The sequence below is a fragment of the Centruroides sculpturatus genome, unplaced genomic scaffold (assembly GCF_000671375.1).
Source record: "Centruroides sculpturatus isolate CEXI.00-Female unplaced genomic scaffold, Cexi_2.0 scaffold337, whole genome shotgun sequence".
In the NCBI taxonomy this organism is placed as follows: domain Eukaryota; kingdom Metazoa; phylum Arthropoda; class Arachnida; order Scorpiones; family Buthidae; genus Centruroides; species Centruroides sculpturatus.
This window is the reverse complement of record NW_019384508.1, coordinates 126585-152601: the sequence shown is the minus strand read 5'-3', so window position 1 is coordinate 152601 and position 26017 is coordinate 126585. Positions and strand designations below refer to the sequence as shown.

Genomic DNA, 26017 nt, shown 5'->3' with positions numbered 1-26017 from the left:
ATTTTATATATATATAAAATAAAGTTTTTTTTTACCTTAATACATAAATTTTTAAATGCAAATAATATATTTTAAATAAATCATCAAACGAACGCCTTAATATCGGGCTATAATATGGCTAATTAAATGATTAGTATATTGTTTGGTGATTTATTGTATATTTCTTGGGCTTTGAGTTGTTATTATTTATATATTTTAAAAAATCTTTACAAACTTTAAGTACAAACTTTCTTTATTCTAAATTTTTAATTAAAAAATGTTTATTTTTAAGCAAAATACTTCAGATTTGACATCGTTTTACTCTGCACAAGAAATTTTTTTAATACTTAAAAAAAATAAAATAGGATGTATGAGAAAAATAACAAATTTTAATATTATAGGAAAAAGAAAAGAAGATTGCATTTTTACAGAAAGCAATTGATGTTACTAGTAAGTAAATTTTTACTATTTAAAATAATTAAATTTCATAATTTTAGTATCACTTATTTCAATAGTTTAAACTAAACTATTACAAAGTAACTCTTTTTCATTGATTTTGGACTGTTTATAAATATTTTTGCAAAATTGCAATTTGAACAGTATTTCAAAAAATAATATGAGCAACATTTTGTATTATTCATAATGTCTTAATTACTATTTTAATATAACTAATGAAAAGTATTACAGTATTTTCATGTGTTTATCTCATCAGTTATATGTGTTTAAGAGAAAATTTGAAAGAGAATGTGGATTACATGAGGGGGATGGGTTATATAGTAATTTTAAATTGCAATTAATATGAACTTTTAATGAACTTTTAATATAAACTTTTAATATGAACTTTAAATTGCAATTAATATGAACAATTAATATTGAATGCCAATTACATAATATAGAAAATTGTTTAGATATTAGTTTTGTTTAATTATAAGAAAATATTAAACTTAATTTATGTGAAAGATTTCAAATAAAATTTATATAAGATTTTGTACATAAAAACATTAATTATTTTTTTTTGAAAAATTTTTTTCATTGACATAAGTAGATTGCTCAGTTTGTCCTAATCTCAGCAGAAATATTACTTTTTAAGTTTTTTACTGTATTTTTAACTTTTTTTTTATAATCTCCATTTACATCTTTGTCTAACTAGATTTCCATATTTCTAAATTATTATTTATAAAACATTTCAATGAATTGCATTATAAAAACAATTTATTATAAAATATAATAGTATGAATTAAATGATGATTTTAATTTACATATTGATTCCATTTTTGCTGATCAATATATATATTTTTTAATTCATTACAAAGAAAAGATGATAAAAGGCATGTTTTAGATTTAAAATTTGTTTCATAACCTTAAATATCTTGCTTGTATTGGCAATAAATTTAGCTTTAAAACAAAATCAATGAAAAAAAAAGAAAACAAACTAATTTTTTAACTTTTAATAATCTACAGAAATAAAAAAATTCTGGGAAAGCTAATTTAATAATTGGTTTTTACTTTTAGTTTCTGATAATTTAAATATAATAAATTAAGCATTTTTTGTTTTTAAAATTTATAGTTATGGTAACAGGAGAAAATCTTACTGTTAAACCTACAAAAATAGTATCTGGACACGAAGCAGAGAAAACAAATGAATTACTTCAGGCTATTGCTAAAGCAATTGTACATAAGGTTTGTGTTTATGTTCAATATATTATATATATATTAATTATAAATATGTCAAATCATTTTTATTTTGAAAATTTCAAAATTGATATTGTCTGTATCAATATAACTTTTACAGAAAGATAGTACTGAAGCAGTCCAAAAAGTTTTAAATGGAGAAAAACCAGTATTGTCATCAGGAAACAAAAAGAAAGGTGCATCTGATCAGTCAGAAAGATCGAAAAGAAGAGAGGTAAAACTATTTTTTTAGTAATCTTAATATCAATTTATTAATGCTATTTTAACTAAATTATATAGATTTATATTTTAAGTGATTAAAAATAAATACTGAAACTCAATAATGTTATATATATATATATGAAATAAATTATTGTCTTTGTATTAATTCACAATATAAAGTTTATTATCTTTGTCTTTCATCCTGTTTATTTTATATGTTAAAGTTTACATAAAAAATTTAATAGATAAAATTATGATTTGACAAAAATAATTTGGAAGAAGAGAATTAAATTAATATAAATTACTAAATTAAAATATTAATGTTATTGTTAAGAATATACAGGGTGTATCAGAATGAAATTTTAAAAATTTGGGGGATTGTAGATGATGAAATTTTGAATGTTTTGATATAAGGAACACACAGCCAGAAATGTGATATAATATTTCTACAGCACTTTGTACTTTGCAGTCAGTATGCACAATGAAACAGCAGAATACAGTATTTATGACAAATTTTATTGACAAAACAGTAGAGTACAATCAAATTATACTTGGAATCAGTGGCTGCAGTACTTTAGAGTAAATGTTCAACGTGACGACCATCAACTTCATTACATAATGTGCAACGACGAACCATGTTTTGTCCGACTCTCCGTAAGATGCCACACTCCCCTCTGATGGTATTAAATGCTGTAAAGATGCACTCCGTAAGCTCATGAACTGTTCCTACAGGTGTTGCGTACACAAGGGACTTTATATAACCTCAGAGGAAGAAGTCAAGAACAGTAACATGACATCAATGGAGGGAAGGGTAGCTACCAAAGTGAAGGGCGATCAAGCACTTCCTACTGCTGTAGAAACTTTATACAGTGGTACCTCAGGATACGAAATTAATCTGTTCTGAAACTGAGATCGTATCATCAAAATGTCGTAAGGTGAATCATTTTTCCCCATATGATTACATGTAAAACCAAATAATTCGTTCCAGCACAAAAAACACACTCAAATTAAAGCTAAGTAATACATTAAAAAAAAATAACTATAGTAAGGAAAACACTGAAAAATGCATTTTGTAGTTGTAAATGTATAAATAACCATAATAGAATATTAATTGATAAAACAAATGTCATTTTATTTGCACTTTACCTTTGAGGATAGACGACGGTGGAGGTTTAAACTGNGTATCACTTATTTCAATAGTTTAAACTAAACTATTACAAAGTAACTCTTTTTCATTGATTTTGGACTGTTTATAAATATTTTTGCAAAATTGCAATTTGAACAGTATTTCAAAAAATAATATGAGCAACATTTTGTATTATTCATAATGTCTTAATTACTATTTTAATATAACTAATGAAAAGTATTACAGTATTTTCATGTGTTTATCTCATCAGTTATATGTGTTTAAGAGAAAATTTGAAAGAGAATGTGGATTACATGAGGGGGATGGGTTATATAGTAATTTTAAATTGCAATTAATATGAACTTTTAATGAACTTTTAATATAAACTTTTAATATGAACTTTAAATTGCAATTAATATGAACAATTAATATTGAATGCCAATTACATAATATAGAAAATTGTTTAGATATTAGTTTTGTTTAATTATAAGAAAATATTAAACTTAATTTATGTGAAAGATTTCAAATAAAATTTATATAAGATTTTGTACATAAAAACATTAATTATTTTTTTTTGAAAAATTTTTTTCATTGACATAAGTAGATTGCTCAGTTTGTCCTAATCTCAGCAGAAATATTACTTTTTAAGTTTTTTACTGTATTTTTAACTTTTTTTTTATAATCTCCATTTACATCTTTGTCTAACTAGATTTCCATATTTCTAAATTATTATTTATAAAACATTTCAATGAATTGCATTATAAAAACAATTTATTATAAAATATAATAGTATGAATTAAATGATGATTTTAATTTACATATTGATTCCATTTTTGCTGATCAATATATATATTTTTTAATTCATTACAAAGAAAAGATGATAAAAGGCATGTTTTAGATTTAAAATTTGTTTCATAACCTTAAATATCTTGCTTGTATTGGCAATAAATTTAGCTTTAAAACAAAATCAATGAAAAAAAAAGAAAACAAACTAATTTTTTAACTTTTAATAATCTACAGAAATAAAAAAATTCTGGGAAAGCTAATTTAATAATTGGTTTTTACTTTTAGTTTCTGATAATTTAAATATAATAAATTAAGCATTTTTTGTTTTTAAAATTTATAGTTATGGTAACAGGAGAAAATCTTACTGTTAAACCTACAAAAATAGTATCTGGACACGAAGCAGAGAAAACAAATGAATTACTTCAGGCTATTGCTAAAGCAATTGTACATAAGGTTTGTGTTTATGTTCAATATATTATATATATATTAATTATAAATATGTCAAATCATTTTTATTTTGAAAATTTCAAAATTGATATTGTCTGTATCAATATAACTTTTACAGAAAGATAGTACTGAAGCAGTCCAAAAAGTTTTAAATGGAGAAAAACCAGTATTGTCATCAGGAAACAAAAAGAAAGGTGCATCTGATCAGTCAGAAAGATCGAAAAGAAGAGAGGTAAAACTATTTTTTTAGTAATCTTAATATCAATTTATTAATGCTATTTTAACTAAATTATATAGATTTATATTTTAAGTGATTAAAAATAAATACTGAAACTCAATAATGTTATATATATATATATGAAATAAATTATTGTCTTTGTATTAATTCACAATATAAAGTTTATTATCTTTGTCTTTCATCCTGTTTATTTTATATGTTAAAGTTTACATAAAAAATTTAATAGATAAAATTATGATTTGACAAAAATAATTTGGAAGAAGAGAATTAAATTAATATAAATTACTAAATTAAAATATTAATGTTATTGTTAAGAATATACAGGGTGTATCAGAATGAAATTTTAAAAATTTGGGGGATTGTAGATGATGAAATTTTGAATGTTTTGATATAAGGAACACACAGCCAGAAATGTGATATAATATTTCTACAGCACTTTGTACTTTGCAGTCAGTATACACAATGAAACAGCAGAATACAGTATTTATGACAAATTTTATTGACAAAACAGTAGAGTACAATCAAATTATACTTGGAATCAGTGGCTGCAGTACTTTAGAGTAAATGTTCAACGTGACGACCATCAACTTCATTACATAATGTGCAACGACGAACCATGTTTTGTCCGACTCTCTGTAAGATGCCACACTCCCTTCTGATGGTATTAAATGCTGTAAAGATGCACTCCGTAAGCTCATGAACTGTTCCTACAGGTGTTGCGTACACAAGGGACTTTATATAACCTCAGAGGAAGAAGTCAAGAACAGTAACATGACATCAATGGAGGGAAGGGTAGCTACCAAAGTGAAGGGCGATCAAGCACTTCCTACTGCTGTAGAAACTTTATACAGTGGTACCTCAGGATACGAAATTAATCTGTTCTGAAACTGAGATCGTATCATCAAAATGTCGTAAGGTGAATCATTTTTCCCCATATGATTACATGTAAAACCAAATAATTCGTTCCAGCACAAAAAACACACTCAAATTAAAGCTAAGTAATACATTAAAAAAAAATAACTATAGTAAGGAAAACACTGAAAAATGCATTTTGTAGTTGTAAATGTATAAATAACCATAATAGAATATTAATTGATAAAACAAATGTCATTTTATTTGCACTTTACCTTTGAGGATAGACGACGGTGGAGGTTTAAACTGGTGGTGGAAGAGAGGGAGAAGGGAAATGATACTAAAACTTAACTTGCATAACATAATGTAACAATAACTTAAAAGTAACTTAGAAAAGATGAAAAAAATTAATGTTGTTTTATATATATATATATATTTTTTTTAAATTTTTATTCACTGCTTTTTGCTTCACTTCCACCAGCACTTTCACTGGATAGAGGTTACTTAGTAAAATATCTATCCAAAGAGGTTTGGCTTTGCCTACTTTTTAAAATGTTTCTAAAATTACTTAGGCAAATGTCATTACTCTGAGCAGCAATACAGCTAGTGTGAACCTTTTTGGGATGTTTCTTTTCAATAAAATCAGTCACTTTCTGATAATACCTCAAGATTTCCTTTATTGAGCAAGATCCTTCCATGACAAAGCAAACACGTGGACTGAGACCTATGAACAGAAGTGAATAAAAAATGGCACTGCGAACAAATGTAACATCGTATGGTGAGTTTTTGTTCGTATCGTGGAGCAAAAATATGTTTGAATTTCATGTCGTATCCTGAAAATTTTGTATGCTGGGGCGTTCATATCCTGAGGTACCACTGTATCACATTTCCGACTATAGGTTCCTGATATCAAAACGTTCAAAATTTCATCCTCTACAATCCCCCAAATTTTTAAAACGTCATTCTGATACAAACGTCTTTGATTTAGTAAAAACTTTTAGAATATACAGGGTGGGATTTTTTTTCCCACCCTGTATATTTTAAAAGTTTTTACTAAGTCAAATTTAAAAGAATATAAGTATTTTATTAAATATAAGTAAATCTTAATAAAATACAATTAAATTTATAGTATTTTAAAAGAAATCTACATAGAAAATAAAAAAATATAATTATATTTTATATAACTACATAAAAAGTACAGTTTATCTTTTGTGAGTTTTAAGAAGTCAATAACATATTTAATAATATGTTATTGATCTCTTAAAGTTTTGTTTATTTTTAATACTGAATATTGTTTACTTATTTTCTCAATCAATAAGTTTCTGAAATTTCAGTTTTGTACATTAAATATCAGTTCTTTGGAAAGTAATTTTCATATTAATTAACATTTAAATAATAAAATGTTTTTTGTTTATTTATTAGCTGATTAAATTTATTTTTTTAAGGAAAAGCAAATATTTAATGCTTTATATTACATTAAAAATTTACTAAACTTAACAATGTAACAAATTTAAAAATGTATTTTGTTATTCAAAAAGGAAAAGATTAACTCATATTCAGATAAAGTATTTATAGTTTATAGCAGTAAACTGATAAATTAAAGCTGTTAATATAAATTTATTTCAATAAATAATTTGCCATTTATACTAACTGAAAACAGCATACAAATCTATAAAAATGCTAAATTACTAAATTTTAACAAAGAATATTTTTTCAGTTTTTCTAAATAAATAAATACAGATACTTATAAATTAGTAAGGTTTACTATATACCTATAACATATTTCTAATTATTTCAATTTAACAGTTGTAATTGCAAAAAATTTCATGAATTTATGTAAGAATTAAAAATGTATAATTTAAACTTTTTATGAGATAAAAATAAACCTGAATTTGAAACCATCTACAAACTTTTATTAATATGTTTTTATTTGCCCTCTTAATGCCCTCTGGGTAGGAAGGAGTAAAAAATAAATAAACTAATTATATATATCATTCTTCAGTTATCTACTTATAATTGTATTAAGTATATAAATGGTGTGGCTAGAAAATAACAAGACTGATTGCCTGCATGCTACGATCGCACATGGGCCAAAGTGAGTGAATGGGTGAGTAAATGACCTTGAACAACTTAGAATAAGCACAGCAAATCTCAACTTGCTACCACTGTTATATTGTTGTGACTGCCTGCTGCAAATGGACATGTTAGTGCATGTTGAAAAAATGGCCAGCTTCAAAGAGGAGCAGCATATCAACTTGAAATTTTTGGTGAAATTGAAAAAAAATGTCACTGAATCTTTGCTCTTGCTATGTGAAGCATATGGAGATGCATGTTTTTGTAATGTATGTGAGTTCAAATGGTACAGATTTTTTGAGGGCTGAAAGGATGTGAAAGACGATGAAGGTTCTGGATGGCCCAGCATGTCAGAAATTGAGGAAAATGTGTGAAAAGTGGAACAAATTGTGAACCAATACTACTACAAAGAAGTTCTGGAATCTTTGCAATAAAGGGTCAGAAAAAAGTGGCAACACTTTTGTATCACAGATTTCATGTTCCATCTGCATCAGTTCAATTGCTAGACCATGTTTTAGAGTTATCGCCATCTTGACCTTTGCATACTCACCATCAGGCGAGAATGTATTATTTAATTCATCTGTTAGCGCGAATTTCATAAATTAAAGATTCTACGGTTCTTTTTCATATTCATTACAAAACTTCCTTACAAACACTCCTTACAATAATATTCAAAATTGAATCATTATTTACTTAAAATAATTTTGGTAAAGTTTCATTCTTCATAAAAACGATTGTTTTGCATTTATTATTATTGGTTTTTCCAATTTCAATAATTGAAGATAAAAGAGAATAAATTGCATTTATTACCTGAAAGAAAAATAATGATATTTTACTTAAAATAAGATTATTTTAACAGAATAATTTTCATCGAGAATTGAGAAATAATAATAATAATGTACTGTAAACAAAAACTTCACTTGTTCTCATTCAACTACTTAAGTAACAGGAGCACGTTTTATTGTTATATTAAACCGTAAAAAATACAGTATTATAAATAAATATGTTTTCTACTGATACTGAAAAGTTATTGCAATTAAAATCTTTGAATATTTACGTGACAGGACCTAATACTAATCCACGTAATAATTAAAAATATGAAAGTTTTTTAATCATAATATAATCAGCTACCGTACTTTAAAAGATAGGCCTTCCTGTATTTTGTTTAAATTAAATCATTATTCAGTGCTGTACACACAACATGCGCTAGTGATTAGTCTTCTATAGAGTGCAACCTAGAACCATAAGTACGATTGGCAGTACTTTTGGTAATTTGAAAGAATATAGATTTAATGGAGATATCTAGCAGTTAACCATTTAATAATTTATCTGAACACTAATAAAATCTTACTCTTATAGAGAATGTCTTTTTGATGTAAAAGAATCCTCCCATGTTTAAACCTATTGGATATCTTCCAAATCTCTTCATGAAGTTCAAGATCTAGAATAAAAATTAACACATGAACACAGAATCAATTAAATACAATAAGAAGTAAAATAGAGTTACCTTCAATTTGTATATGAGAGAAAACTTTACATTAGAGAGAACGTTACAATCGCAGTAATTACTATAAATCTGAAACAGAAAGAAAATTAATAAAACTGCTTAAGAATATTCAATAAAAAATAATCAATATTTACGAACAGAAGCACTAATTCTAGATAGTCCATAAGATACCAAAATGCCTATAAACAATAATATAATACTATTTATCATCCAGAAACTTTTAGAACTGACTGATGATTCAAGCTTTACGGAAACAAAGATAGAAAAGCAAGTGAAGTAGATGTAAAAACAATAACTAACAGGAAACAAAATCTTTCCAGTTATGTTAATTTCTTGAATAAAAAGCCATAAATGGTTGTGTTTCAGCACGACTCCTTCGAATCGATAAGCATTTCTCAAAGGTTTCTCAATAGTCCGAACAAAAGATAATATCCATAAAATTATGTTATCAACAATTTTTTTAATCTTCATTTCAAGTGGAATGAAGATTAAAAATAGCACTTCTATAGCACGGATTCACTCTAACACAGTTCGGAAATTGGGTAAAACCCTCGTACAACATGAAATGTAATAAAGGGTGCATTCTTTTATACCTCTGCATAACTCTGCACAAGCATTTTAATTGTTTTCGTGGCTGCTTTGAATGCTCTTTCAACAAATAATCCATTTAATGGTTAAATTTTACAATTGAGACCCTTCTTTTGCCTCTAAAAGCTCATTTTAGAATTATAGATACCTCCATTACAATACTATCGATAGTGTGGGTGCCGTCATCTTTCTTTCACCATTGTTCCTAAATGCCTACAAACAACAACACACTCCCATTGCAGAGTGACCGCTATTAACGAACGCACCCAAAAACTGTTATCAGTTGATGATGCTCATGCTGAGATCATCATATAGGATGAATAATTCTCTGGTAAAATATTTACTTAAATAATAAATAAGTATTCTACCTATGAAAAAAATGAATAATAAATCCGATTTAAATAAGGATTTAACAGCATATTTTTTAATTTTTGGAACCTAACCCCCCTTTTCGCACTAGCTCTTTGTTTTGTATAACACAGATTTGCATAACACAGAAATTTTTTGGAACGTAACTCTCGTGTTATACGGGAGTTACTTGTATATATGTATTTATCTATAAATGTAATCTAAAGATAATTTACTAATTTTTGAATTAATTTTTCATTTTTTGTTCATTCCATTTAACTTTTTTCTGATGATCAAAGTAATTTCATTTCATTATATTATATAAATTTATTTATATAGCCAGTCAATAGAGACAATAAATCTAGATCAAAAGTCAATGATTCAAAGACTAAAAGTTCAGTTAGAAATGGAATTGGTGATCAAAGAAATCGTGACAGAAATAAGACAAAGGAAAGAGAAGCATCAAAGGAAAGGTCTAAAAACAAAACACAAGAACCTAAAATTGAAGAAATGGCAGTATCTAGTCCAACAAAATCTAAACTGTCAAGTGAAGAAAGTATAAATGATGAACAATTGCCACAAACAGATGAAAATTCTCAGATTCTTGTAAATGGTGATATGAAAATGGAATCTCCAAGTAAATCTTCCATTGATAAAGGTGATGCAAATAAGACAGAAGAAACTAATTTAAATATACAAGTAAGTTTTTTATGATTTAATTTTAAAAATTTCAAATAAATTTGAAAATAATTGTTTTTAATTAAATTTTGCTTTTATGATAAACAAATAAAAATAATTGAGCTTCCTGTGATTTATTTACTAAATAAACCCACAGGAAGCTCAAATTATAGGTGTTTTTATTACAATACAAATGAATATAATATAATAAAAATTAAAACTTTAAACATCACTTCTCCACATAATATTGGGGAGATCTATTAAAATAAAATATAAAACATAAAAATTGAAAACTGTAAAGCAGAATTTTNAAGCAAGTGAAGTAGATGTAAAAACAATAACTAACAGGAAACAAAATCTTTCCAGTTATGTTAATTTCTTGAATAAAAAGCCATAAATGGTTGTGTTTCAGCACGACTCCTTCGAATCGATAAGCATTTCTCAAAGGTTTCTCAATAGTCCGAACAAAAGATAATATCCATAAAATTATGTTATCAACAATTTTTTTAATCTTCATTTCAAGTGGAATGAAGATTAAAAATAGCACTTCTATAGCACGGATTCACTCTAACACAGTTCGGAAATTGGGTAAAACCCTCGTACAACATGAAATGTAATAAAGGGTGCATTCTTTTATACCTCTGCATAACTCTGCACAAGCATTTTAATTGTTTTCGTGGCTGCTTTGAATGCTCTTTCAACAAATAATCCATTTAATGGTTAAATTTTACAATTGAGACCCTTCTTTTGCCTCTAAAAGCTCATTTTAGAATTATAGATACCTCCATTACAATACTATCGATAGTGTGGGTGCCGTCATCTTTCTTTCACCATTGTTCCTAAATGCCTACAAACAACAACACACTCCCATTGCAGAGTGACCGCTATTAACGAACGCACCCAAAAACTGTTATCAGTTGATGATGCTCATGCTGAGATCATCATATAGGATGAATAATTCTCTGGTAAAATATTTACTTAAATAATAAATAAGTATTCTACCTATGAAAAAAATGAATAATAAATCCGATTTAAATAAGGATTTAACAGCATATTTTTTAATTTTTGGAACCTAACCCCCCTTTTCGCACTAGCTCTTTGTTTTGTATAACACAGATTTGCATAACACAGAAATTTTTTGGAACGTAACTCTCGTGTTATACGGGAGTTACTTGTATATATGTATTTATCTATAAATGTAATCTAAAGATAATTTACTAATTTTTGAATTAATTTTTCATTTTTTGTTCATTCCATTTAACTTTTTTCTGATGATCAAAGTAATTTCATTTCATTATATTATATAAATTTATTTATATAGCCAGTCAATAGAGACAATAAATCTAGATCAAAAGTCAATGATTCAAAGACTAAAAGTTCAGTTAGAAATGGAATTGGTGATCAAAGAAATCGTGACAGAAATAAGACAAAGGAAAGAGAAGCATCAAAGGAAAGGTCTAAAAACAAAACACAAGAACCTAAAATTGAAGAAATGGCAGTATCTAGTCCAACAAAATCTAAACTGTCAAGTGAAGAAAGTATAAATGATGAACAATTGCCACAAACAGATGAAAATTCTCAGATTCTTGTAAATGGTGATATGAAAATGGAATCTCCAAGTAAATCTTCCATTGATAAAGGTGATGCAAATAAGACAGAAGAAACTAATTTAAATATACAAGTAAGTTTTTTATGATTTAATTTTAAAAATTTCAAATAAATTTGAAAATAATTGTTTTTAATTAAATTTTGCTTTTATGATAAACAAATAAAAATAATTGAGCTTCCTGTGATTTATTTACTAAATAAACCCACAGGAAGCTCAAATTATAGGTGTTTTTATTACAATACAAATGAATATAATATAATAAAAATTAAAACTTTAAACATCACTTCTCCACATAATATTGGGGAGATCTATTAAAATAAAATATAAAACATAAAAATTGAAAACTGTAAAGCAGAATTTTCGCATTAATTTTTACGTTCAATATTAAATGATTTGAATAATAATTGCCAAAACTGTCATTTAGGACTAAATAAATTCAATTGCCATCCCAAGTGATTATAGAGTACTGCTGATTTATGAATAGATACATTTTGAGCAATATTAGATTTATCAAAAGAAATTTTAAATCTAAAATAGTTCCTAGTAGATACAGGTACTTGCAGTTATAATTGTTTTAACAAAGCAGGAGCTTCAATTTCAGAGTGTAACAGAGATCTTAAAAACCGTATACATTGAATATTGAAGGGTGTTATTAAAGGTGTAAAATGCATTACAGCCTCTTCTTGACTTAACATAAATTTCCTTCCACAATAACCTCTAATACAATTAATTAACTGTTTCTAATCTAGTGTTCAATTGATATCAGCTGTATATTCCAGATCACTGTCGCAAATAAAATCCGTGAGCAAACAAGAGCTGAATACAAAGTTTTTAGTACACTTATTTCCAGATGGTGTCTTGAAAATCCTAAAATTTATTCCCAAAGTTCTAATAGCAGCTGAAGTTATCTTTTCCACTTGTATTATAAGAAGAAATCCATTATTATAATATACCACCAGGTTTCTGAAGTTTTCATCTCTGGATATCTCATATCCCTGTATATAATAAACTGTAAAAAATTTGGGACTGCAGTAAAACTAAAAAAATCTGGGAAAAACTTGACAATGTCTTAACATTACACATAATTCACACTCAAGTAATGAAGTTTCAGCCAATCATTTATGCTATCAAGAACTCTCTGCAATATTTCTACATCCTGAATGATGTAATCTTTTTATAGAGCTTTAAGTCACCTGCATAACTTGAGATAGATATCTGATTAACAACCATGAGAAGAGCATTGATACATACGATAAACAAAAGTGAACCTAATTGAGAACATTATGGAACTTCTCGGCAAAGGTAGAGTGTTTCTGAAAGATGATTCTGCTATTTTACTTCCACAATATGATCCTGTAAATATGATGAAAACCATGCTATTATATGATCACCTAGTTCAAGATTTCTTAGATTCTGTTACAATTGACCATAATGGGCTGTATCAAAAGTCTTTGATAGGTTTAAATATACTACATAAAGCTGATTTTTATTATTAAATGCAGTTCCTATATAATTTGACAATTCCAATAAGTATGTTGTTACAGTTGTTTTTGGAATGAAATCATATTGACACTGGGAGAGTTTTGTTTTTACAACTGACATTAAAAAAATTATAAACTAAATTTTCCATAACTTTTACAACTGCAGAAATCAGTATGGTAGGTTTTTTTTGTGTTTTTAAAAATTGGTAGTTAATAACATGCACTCTTTCTGCTCGAAGAGCACTAAGAGAGTTACAAGAGTGTATATAGAAGAGTGTAAACTTGTCCCAGAGTGGGCTCATGTAGTTAATCTATACCATTTTGGTTTATAATTTTATGGTTCTGTTATATTTGTGTTGTATTTATGGTGAAAGGATTTATACTTACTTATATTTTTCTGAGTTTTTGATTGGTGATTTTATAGAATGCTAGTGCATTCCATTTAAAGGGTTATAGGTAAAGATGATAGGAAAGTTTAGATTGTTAGTTATTGTTAGTTAACCTGACCTAACTTTTAGGTTACTCTTCATCAGTGGAATTGAAAAAGATACTACTGAAGAGACACCTTCGATATATTCTTACTGTAATTTTGATTGTCAAATATGACTTTACAATGTTTAGGAGAGCTACCCATTTGGTAGTCTTTGGGGCAACAGCTTGATATATACTGAGAAGAGATAGTGAAATAGAAGAATTTCAGGAAAGAGCAAGTTATAGTTTGAAATGAAATTGTTTGAAGTATCATTAATACTCTGAGCATTCCGTTTACATATAGCTTATTATACTAATCATAATATAAGTAGAGAGCTAAATTTAAACCTATATACGTGAAAGATATATACTATACTAAAAGTAACATATAATGACTGACACCACTACCCAAACATTCAATAACACATGCAAAGACAAGAAATACAAAAGAAAACACAAGATAGTACAGTTGTTTTTAAACATAAATAATATAAACAAATATAAAATATAATTATACTAGCTGAAGGCTACAGTAAGGGAGCCATACAGCACTAGGCTGGAGAAGAGGAGTACTAATTATTCAAAAGGATAGATGAAAGCAGTAGTAGATAGGTGCAGCAGCTCGCTAACACCACACTGAAACAGATGTCTAATATGATAGGTTGATAATTCTCTGGTTTCGTTCAATCACCCATTGTATATATTAGTACAATAAAAGATTATTTCATAAGACTAGGAATTTCAGCAGTATAAAAGCTTAATTCAAATATGTAAACCAGTGGCTTTACTAAAAAATTTTGACATCCATCTAAAACAAAAGAGGGAACAAGGTCTGGGTCCATTGCACATCTTAATTTTAACTGTTAAATTGCAATTGTAATGCTATATGTTTTCCCCCCAAGATAATCTTTGAGATCAGTTTGGATTGATTTCATCTTTGGACTATTTTTATCTGTCTCAAAATGTTGTTCCAAACTCTTAGCAAACAAATTACTAATTTGTTTTGGTTTGGTATAAGTTTTTTATCAGAATTATAGAAGATATTTTCACTATTACTAGATTTCAATACCTTAAAATATCTTCAAAAGGAATTAGGATTCATTTTCAATTAATTATATTCCAGAAATTTAGTACTTTTCATAATCAAAGTTAATTTGTTCTTTAGGTAAACTCCTATACTTTCTAAATTGATACTAAAGTAGTCACACTTTGACCATTTATATAGTTTTTTGAAAAGCAACTTACTTTTGTATTATGTTTATGCTGTCCAAATAAATCATGCAGGAAACCTACCTACAAATGATTTTACTTTTTCCACTGTCTTATCCAAATGACTGTATATAAAACATTATGAAAATTAAGTATGTCCTCAGCTGATATACTTAAATACATCTATTTCCCCTGTTCCTGTGAAAGTTGAGTATAAAGTTTAGACTAATCTGCTTTTTATAATTATAAACAGCAAAATGCGATGAGATAATCTGACTATTATCTACTTGAACCAACAATTTAGCTATAAAGGCTGAATGATATATATCCATTGGAACCAAGGGATTATGACACTGCTCAACAAAACCAGTTTAATTTGAGCAAATTAAATCTAAACAGATTTCATAAAAATTTTTGAAAAAATGATATAGACTTAATCCCTGTAAAATTAAAAATTCTCTAAAACTTGAAGCTTTACCCACTTTCAGATCTCAACTGATAATAAAATCACAATTATTGAGATTAAAAATCATCCACTAGAACAACTATTTCATTTCTGTTTTCTAAGAAAGTATTTAAATCCTCGAGATATTGATTAAAAGTTTCACAGGAAGTATCAGGAGGAAAATAATGACTACCAATTAATATTGCTTTACTGGGTAGAGTAATTCTAATCCACAACTTTCTTTAAAATTATGTTGTGTCTAAAATTCAACTTCTGTAATTTCTGTTATTGGTAAGAACACTGCTTCCTAATTGATCATCTGTATCCATCCTATCCAGAAAATATTCATTAGAAGAAATTAAACCATATAACAAAGTTTCTGTTAAACATACATTGTCATATTGATCCAACAAAATATTACAAGCAAAAGTCCTCATTTTGGTTCTGAAGCTTTGAACATTTGTATATAGAACTTAAGTGCCATTGTGCATTATTTCCTTTCCATTCCTCCTAAAATTCAAATTATTCATTTGCTATTTATTATTTTCTTCATTGTGAATTTAAGAACTATGTAATTTATTTTGTAATCTTGTAGTATCAGTATTAATACTTGTTATTAGATTTATAGACATATTATTGTATAAATAAAAATCTAAGAATAAACTCATCATTTGAAAATATTAAAAAATAATACAAATGAAACAATAGTAATTATGGGTTGTAATATATTAATTAAGTGGAGTTAGCTTATTTACTATGTCAGGATGACTGATTATAAATGACATTATAACTGACATTATAAATGGCTAAATTAGTCAGTTTTCTGAAAAATTGACTAATTTAGCCATTTATAATGGGAGCTTTTATATTTTATGAGAAGTGCATGGTTGTTAGAGATGGGAGGAGACAGGAGCTCGCCTTACTTTTTATTCTTTTTTAATAGCAAATATTTAATTTGACTGATTATATTGTCTACTTGGCAATTCAATTTATTTTATTTACACAATTACATTAATTTTCCCCCCATATTTACCAACATGAGTTAGAGTTAGGGTTAACTCTCGAGTTACTGGTAAATTGGTATTCGCCAATAACTCAAGAATTAACCCTAACTTTAACTCGTGTTTGTGAATATGGATGTTAGAGAGAGAAATTTGAGACTTGATGGATCTGGCTGAATTCTTAAATTCACAATATCCGAAGGATTGGATGATCTATACAGATATGAAGTGATGGGGATTTGAGAGACTTAAGAGATTTGAGGAGGTTAAACAGGAACTGGCAAAAACCATGATGAGCAAGGAACTGTTGAGAACCATGGAAGATTACTGAGGACTGACTGTCTTTCTTTCCTTTAGGCTTTGTATTAACTACTTATCTGGAGGTTTTGTTTTGAATTATAGAAACATCCCAGAAGTTGGAAGTTTATACACTAACTAGTTTATGCTTACCATACAACTTCTAGCACATTGAGTATTCAATCACAAATGTTTTTGGCTTTGTTCAGAGGCTCTCTTCAGGTGAAATAATAAGAATTATAGTTCTTCTGAGCTTCCATATGTTCTAAGCTATTCAAATATCTTGTTCTAGCCATTCTAAAAATAAAAAAAATAAAAAATTCAGTTATTCAGTTAATAACAATTCAGATACCATATATCTGTGCAGATAAGATGAGGTATAAGTTTTCTTCAAAGTTTTATGGTTTTAGCATATATCTGTCCTATAAGATGATTCCCAAACTATCAATGGCCTATGAATTTAGTCTAGATCAGCAATCATCATCTGGATTATAATATTGTATAGCATATATGAAATTATGTCCTATTTGTAATTTTTCAAATGAACAAATTTTATTTTCTTGCACCTGGCAGTACTGCCTTGTGATTGTTGCAAACATTCACACTGATTCGGGCATTCGGGTAATGACCTTGACTATTCACAAAAGCATCGTATAGGCTGTTCTATTTTATGGACATACTATACTCTCTACTAGTAAATAATTATGGTTTGTCGGTTTTTTATAATGGTTTTAATTTATATAAATTTTATCTTATTTTTTTGTATCTGTCCTATAAGACGACCCCAGATTTTGGGGGTCTTTTTTTATGATTCAACTATCGTCTTATCTGTGCAGATATACGGTAATTCTCAAGGTGTTCTAAAACTTAGTTTTGAAAAAATTTTCAGATGTTCAGATATTGATCATAAATTTGGATATGAAATTATATAGATCTAGATATCTAGTTGGGATGAAGGATGTAAATCTGGTTCCTGTTTTTAGAACTCAGATAACTTTTCTGTAGTTCAATTTGATTAAAAATAAAGCATTTTAATTGAAAAGTTTATTATTTTAGAATTCTGAGAATGCATCAGAAGTAATTACTCCTCCTAATTCTGTAACTAGACCAAGTACAACAGTAAGAATGACATCGGCAAGAAAAATGGTGCCACAGCCAGGTAAGTTATGAATTATATAATCATTCATAAATCCTTTATGAAACCATGTTCTGAAATTCAATAAATATAACTGTATTTAAATCATGCATTAACACATTTATTTTTATAGTTATAAGCTTCTTGTCTCTAAGAAATTAATTTAATAATTATCTGAAATAACCAGTTGGTAGAGATATGAGGCTTATCAAACTGCAATGGAGTCAAATAATCTAGATCACATCAAGAAAATAAGCCGTTATCTGTGAAATGCATTTCAGTTTTCAGTAATATGAACATTTTAAATTTATGAATGTTAATGAAAATTATAGAATTAATGACAATTTGGGAAGGAAAGTGAGTGAATCCTAGTGACCAATCAAGGGGAATTGCTATTAACCAATACTACAGACCCAGTTAACACAGTGTCACATGAGGAATTGTCTACAGTAGAGCGTCGTTTATCCGAATCAATTGGGGACTGGGGTTGTTTGGATAACTTATTTTTCTGATAACCGATTATGTACGAAAAATAACCCATGTTGAAATTTTTCTTCGTTGCATGTGGCTTTGCGTTGAATTTTCGTTGATGTTAAGCCTAATGAAAACTTTTTAAAATAGTAATCGTGGCTATTGTAGCATTAAAAATTATTTTTTTATTTTGTACAAACAAAATAAATATATTGAAAAATATAAAAACCAAAAAAATATACTTTAGAAGTTGATTTAGTATCAAAAACATTCGATTCAGCATGACACACAGTCTTCAGAAAAACACCACACAAAAGTGCCAGTGCTGCCAGCTAAAACACACACCAACAAAAAAAATATTGGAGTAGCTCAAGATATAGCCAAAGATTGCAGTGCCACAGCACTAGCGAAAATTTAAATTTGCTGATTGGAATGCTTTCGGATAAACGACGCTCTACTATATTTGAACTGCAAGTAGAAATTATAAAATTATAATCAGATGGAAATACAAACAGTTACAGTATACCTATGTGACCTGTAACTATTTTGTTAAATATTGCAGGTTTGTTTTTTCCTCTTGTAAAATTATATATATATATTAAGGTAAATGTTAAATACAATATAAGTTTTTTACAATTGTTGTAGGTATCTATTTATATAATTGTAGCTGAGGAAGGTCTAGTGAAGACCAAAATGCATTCCAGAAATAAGTCTTATTTTCTTGATGTACTTTTGATTATTTGGCTCCATTGCAGTTTGGTGAGCCTCATATGTCTACCAACTGGTTATTTGCAATAATTATTAAATTCATTTATTTTTACTTTATAACTGTGAATTTATTTTGTTTACTTTTACATTAAAGTTTTATATCTGCTTTTATATTGTATATAGTTTATACATTACCTATATCCAAAGATATCAATATACAGTAAGACCCCACTTAATGCTGCCTTGCTTAATACTGATTCGATATAACATGGTCTGCTTGAAGCCTAAAAAAAAAAGCTCAAAATTTATGTTGATTTAAATTATCACGGCATTTCATTGATTCATATATGATACAATTATTTACGAACATGAACCAATCAGAAAAAGGTGGCAAAAAGATGTACTTTCTTTAAATCTATGTTTGCTAGGTGCAATTTTTGAAAAAATATAACATCATGGATGCCATAGGCAATATCGGCTTTGCTTGGCAAGAATTAACTGATCAATGCATGAACGTAGTGTAGAAGAAGTTATGGCTGAAGGTATCCAAGAATTCTCAACAAGAAGAGTCTATCACTGTATTGTTAGGTTGACCAAACTCAACCTAATTGATACAGCAAGATTAGATGTAGACAAGCAGGATATTGAGGAGTTACAGCAGGTTTCTGGTGAGAGCCTTACCAATGACGACCTTCAAGAACTGGCGGAACAAGGAATTAATGTAGAACTGGAAAATAAAGATTCTGAAAATGAAGAACCCAAAAAAATTTCTTTACAGATTTCCTTAGTAAAAGTTTGGTAACGATAACTGAAATTATTGATCAAATTGTAGCAAATGATCCAGATTTTGAAAGGAGTGCAAAAGCAAAACAAGGCATTTTGGATGCGATCTTCTGCTAATGACATTTGCTTAAGGAAAGAAAAAGCAACAAATGAAACTTCACGACTTTATTGCAAAAAAGCAAGAATTTCAGAAAAGTCAGGACCTTTGTCACAAAAAATGAACTTTACATTTCTGTGTGCATATGCTTGTGTGTTATTTAACATATATTATTATACAAATTAATATAAAAATAACTTAAAATTATAGTAAAATCTGTTTATTTTTGGACACGTGTTCCCCTTTTCCTATTTACTCTATGTCAGGGGTGTCCAACCTTTTTGTTTCTCTGGGCTGCACTGGAAGAAGTCAAGGAGTTTTGGGCCACAAGTATATATAATATATACTTGTGGCCCAATATACAAGTATATCTAAAAATTAACATGTCTAGATTATAATAATAAGTATTAAAACTTTATCAAGAAAAAAGGATATTTTAAAAAATTANCATTTTCCTCGTTAAGCAGGGTGTTACTGTATTGTTAAAAAATCTCATTTAATATTTACTTATAACAATAAAACATTTTTAATAGTAATTTAAATAATTTCAAATAACTTTTTGAAACATTTAAATTTTTTTGTTTATTATTATTATTATTGCAAATGAAAGTTAAAACAATATTTATTTTGGAATCATTAATTGTTTTTAATTTTATATTGATTATATTGTAAAAATATTTAATCTCAGTTATATAAAGTAAATTTTAAGTTATTTGCTGACATACAATAACTGTCTTTAATATACTGATATTTATTATGCAATAACAGAAATGAATTAAAAGATTTAATGTGTAAACATCAGTCATAAATATTTTTTAAAAATTAAACTTTGCCCATATATTTAAAAATTAAGTAGTGTATTTTGTATTAATGTAAAGAAATTGATTTATTTCATCTACTTTGACTGCTAAAATTTGTGGTTCTTATTATTAATATTTGGTAATTTTATTATTTTAATGACACTGCATAATAAAAGTCATTTTATGCAGTGCAGTAATTACAGTCATTAAAATAATATTTTGTTATATGCAACATGAGAATAAAACTCATAAAGATGGTTATAAAATATTTGTAAATTTAGAATAGGATGTAATAAGTTAGAGAATAATTTTGAGAATTTTTATAGATTTTTTAAAATTAAATTTTGAAATTATAGAACCATCTAGTTCATCGTCAGAAAGATTACCTCAACAGAATGATACAAATGAACAACCTGTTGCATCATCATCATCGTCATCTTCATCTAGGTTAGATTTATTTTTGAATTGTTATAATATAAAAATAAGACAATTTATTAAATTGCTTTGATATTTAATCCATTATTTTCATTATTATTGTGGAACATATGCATTTAATTTTTAAAATTTAAATGTAAATAATTTATTGTAAAATCTTCATTTTTTATAGGAGGCATAAAAATATATTTTGACAAAATATTAATTTAAAAAGAATCAAAATAAATTTACAAATGCAAGAAATTTTTCATTCATGTATTGAATAACAATAACTATTTAATCTTTCATCAGACTCAGTATAAAACCAGAAAGAAGATGGCACAATGTATCAATCAAAGTGATCATTTTTTTAAAGTTTCAACATTAAACAAATATTTTATGAATTCACTTTGTTTTATTATGATACATTATTATGAATGTACTTTTTGTTTTATTAATTATTATTATTTATGTAAAAATAACTTATTTGAATATAATGTTTTGGTTTTATACATTATCAACAACTATATATATATATATATATGTAAGAATAGTCAAGTTTATTTAAGAGCTGTGTTAGATTATGGATCTGCACAGTTGATACAAATTTTATTTACAAATGCTTCATTAAAATATATTTAATTGTAAAATTTTAAATTAATAATTAAATCAGTGGTTTCCAACTTTTTTTGACTTGTGGAGCTTTTTTAGAATCAATTTCTATAGCAGAACCCCTTAGGCCCACCCTATATCTTACAAGTTAATGGTGTTTAGGAGTAGTGTTACACTGGGAGCCTAGGAGTAGACCTAAATTAAGACAACATAAAATCATGTATAAACATTTAATGAAACACCTGTGGTTACATTTTTTGCACAGTTTTCTTATTTTAGATTCAATTGATGATAATTGCAGCAAATGTCTGGTTCTGCATTTAAGCAGTTTCTGTATTTTGTTTTGGTACCTGTATAGGCAGAGAATGTCAACTACATATCCTGCTTCACAGAAATATGTAATTGAGAAAGGCAGCAATATGAAATTCAACTTGGCAAATTGTTTTTTATTCTTTAATTTCAATTGTTATTTATTTTATTTTCAGCATTCCTACACACCTGGAAATTTTCATTAGTGTTCAGAAAAAGTCTGGGAAGTCAGGAAATTTGTCTGCTTAGCTGCCTTGTTGATTTCATTTGCTGAATATGGTTGACCAAGTGTAGCCATCTGCAGGCGGCAAGAAGTAATTCTGCAATCTTTATTACGAATATACCAGAATCCATTTTTCTATCGAAACATTTTTAGTATTAGAGGACAACACTAGATGTACAAATCTGCCATACAAAAATCTACATGTACAAAAATTTCTGTCTTCTTTATGTGCTTAACTACTTTCCTTATCTGATATTATCAGAAGCATGTACCAAAAACACAGAAAATTTTTTTGAGGTGCATAGTACTGAACCTTGCACAATGGCATATAATGAATTAATTTTAATTTTATGCATGTGATAAGTCTTACTTGTTCTATTGTATTGTAAGAATAAATTTTAAAATCACTCAAAATCAGTACTTTAAATCACATCAAATTGTTTAATTTTTTAAAAATTTTGTCTTAACGTTTTGACAGTTAATACAAACATTTACTTTTACTGACAGTTGCAGGTAAGTTTTACCCTGCATTATACCCTGAAGAATTATTATAAAATGCAACACTGAAGAGAGCATTGCCAAACTCTGGGGATCAAACAGTCCCTAATATAATATACCACCAGATCAATCAGCATTTTTAAATTTTAAACATTTTGAGATTTTAAAAACACTTTATTGTGAATTTGAGAGGAAAATCTGCAATACTCTTGATGATGTAACATTGATTAAATTTTTCCGAAATATTTTAACAATCAAAAAATAATTAATTGTTTTGAAGACCTTCCCAAAAAAAGGAACCACCATTTATTAACTTTGTGTTCCAGACATTACATAAACATATAAACATTTTTTTATTTTTTAGCTTATTCCAACCACAAGTTGGCGTGAGCATTTTACATCTATTGTTATGATTTTCTTTGAAAGTACTGTACTGCAAGCACATTTCTCTCGCTCTCTCTCATGTTAATTCCCTACACTTTGATACATAGTTTAATAATTAGTTTAATAGAAATAAAGTTGGTAATAAATATCACTGATTTTGGGGAATTTAGGGCTTAAAAACTGGCAACATTGATCAAACTTATAGTAATACTGTAGTATGTTATAGTTTTTGAGTATCAACTAGGTAGCCTGATCAATTTTTTTACATAGGAGAAAGCACTTTATTTGAAAATTTTTAAATTTAACTTTTTGTTAAAATTACATTGCTGTTTTAAAAAAGTTATTCTTTTTATTGAAAGATTGGTTTTAAAATTACATGTTTCTAATTCAAGAGTTCATCTTTTTTAAGTACAGTACACTACTATTTGTATATCAGACAATACTATTTGTTAATTTTTATGCTACCTTGTGTTTACTAGATTTACATAAAAATAATAATGATAAATGATGATTAAATAAAACAGCTCATGTTTTGTTTGTAAATTGCTTATTTTTTTTTATTACATTGAAGTTGTGGATCCTATCAAACATTTTTCTGCAGGATGTCTGTACTGTACATTTTGGCACAGTTTTTGGAACATATCAATTGTGCAAAAAGATGGATAGATGTACTTAATGTTTACAGTAAGTAAAATGCTGTTTTATTATGTTGATATTCCATACTGTAAGAAATGTGAGAGTTAGGGAATTTGGACAAAGTTGGTTAGGGAAAGTCATGGAATTCAAAACAAAATTTGAGTAGGAATTCTGTATTTTCCTCAAGTGGCCACAGAGCTCCTGGGAAGTGAATCTGGAAGCCAGGTTGGAAATCACTGATTTAAATTATTATTATTATAATTAAATAGAAGAATTCTAATGTTTTGAAAATCTGAAGTATTTTTATTAATATGTCATGTATTAATAATTCTTTTAATAAAATATATAATTAATATTATCAATAAAATATAAATAATTTTATTTTTAGTAAATTAAAATAAGGTTTTTAAAAATATTTTAAATGTATATTTTATATATAATAATTTCATATATTTTAGCAGACCTATTTCGGCAGCTCCAAGATCTGCAAGACCATCTAGTGCTCGTCCAGCACCTCCAAAAATACGCATTCGGCATATTGTTGAAAATGAAGAACAAATTAGGTACTAATACTAATTTTCACTTGTAATTTATTACATTGTTTTCAATTAATAAATATGATTTCGATTTAAAAAATATTATTTTAAAATATGTTTTTGTATGTAATATACATTTTTAATATCATATGATCTGCCAGTTTTAATTAAGTATTAATTTATAAATNTGCCTCTGTATGATCCCTGTATATATGTATGTATGTGTGTATGTATGTATATAAATGTATTTGTAACACTCCCTCAGATAAATACCTTCCAGAGAATATTTTCTGAAAGAAACACAAAGAGCATCATCTAGTGAATTTCAAAATTTTCTAAAACTATCTAAGTCAAATTTAGTTCACTTTATCAAAGCATCTTATTACTTGTTTGTCTTACAAGAACAGTTCACCTTATTAAAATTTTTACCTTAACAAATATTCACCATATTAAATATTTTTAATATTAAATGTACAGCAAATGGCAAAGGTTCTTGAAAATAATTCACCTTATTGCACATTTCACATCATTGAGGATATGACTGTATAAAATTTTTATTACTACTTTGACTAGCATTTCAATTGCAAATGGAACAAGTAAAATGGCAAAGCCATTTTTTAGACGAGACTTTGTCTCAGAGCACGAGCAACACGTGTGCAAATCTTGCACTCGAGCCTGTTTGTAGAAACAGTCTCAGCATTTTGTATTTTCTTTTGATCCTGTTCTTGGTCCCCTGACTATCTACAAATCTGGTTTATTTTATGTGCACATGATTTGGGCACCAAATATTCTGTTCCAGATTTCAACTCCTGACATGTACTCTTTCATACCTCTAAGGTGTGCAGCAGTTGGCAGCAGCACGATTTTACAGAGGAGACATAGTCTCATCAATAAATAAATATGAGATATTTAATAATTTTATTAATTTACTATGTAAATATAAATGATTTATACATGACATTGTAATTGTAAAATACAGTGGTACCTCAGGATATGAAATTAATCCGTTCTGAAACTCAGATCGTATCATGAAAATGTCGTAAGGTGAATCATTTTTCCCCATATGATTACATGTAAAACCAAATAATTCATTCCAACACGAAAAAAACTCTCAAATTAAAGCTAAGTTGTACATTAAAAAAATAACTATAGTAAGGAAAATACTGAAAACATTTTGTAGTTGTAAATATATAAATAACCATAATAGAATAATAATTGATAAAAAAAAAAGTAATTTTATTTTCACTTTACCTTTGAGCATAGACAACAGTGGAGGTGTAAACTGGTGGCGGAGGACAGGGAGAAGGGAAATAATACTAAAACTTAACTTACATAACATAATCTAACAATAACTTAAAAATAATTTAACACTAATTTTTTTAT

The 26017-nt window shown here is 27.2% G+C and overlaps 1 protein-coding gene across 1 annotated transcript; it reads left to right on the top strand.

Annotated features, from left to right (window-relative positions):
• The first annotated feature begins 370 nt into the window (after positions 1 to 370).
• Positions 371 to 24668, top strand: LOC111622280 (TRAF3-interacting protein 1-like). The gene is made up of 7 exons (XM_023364637.1): positions 371 to 429; positions 1547 to 1659; positions 1772 to 1885; positions 10177 to 10536; positions 18085 to 18187; positions 21379 to 21469; positions 24557 to 24668. The coding sequence occupies exons 2-7, from the start codon at positions 1549 to 1551 to the stop codon at positions 24666 to 24668; spliced, it is 891 nt and encodes a 296-aa protein (XP_023220405.1). The 5' UTR covers positions 371 to 429; positions 1547 to 1548.
• Positions 24669 to 26017: the final 1349 nt, after the last annotated feature.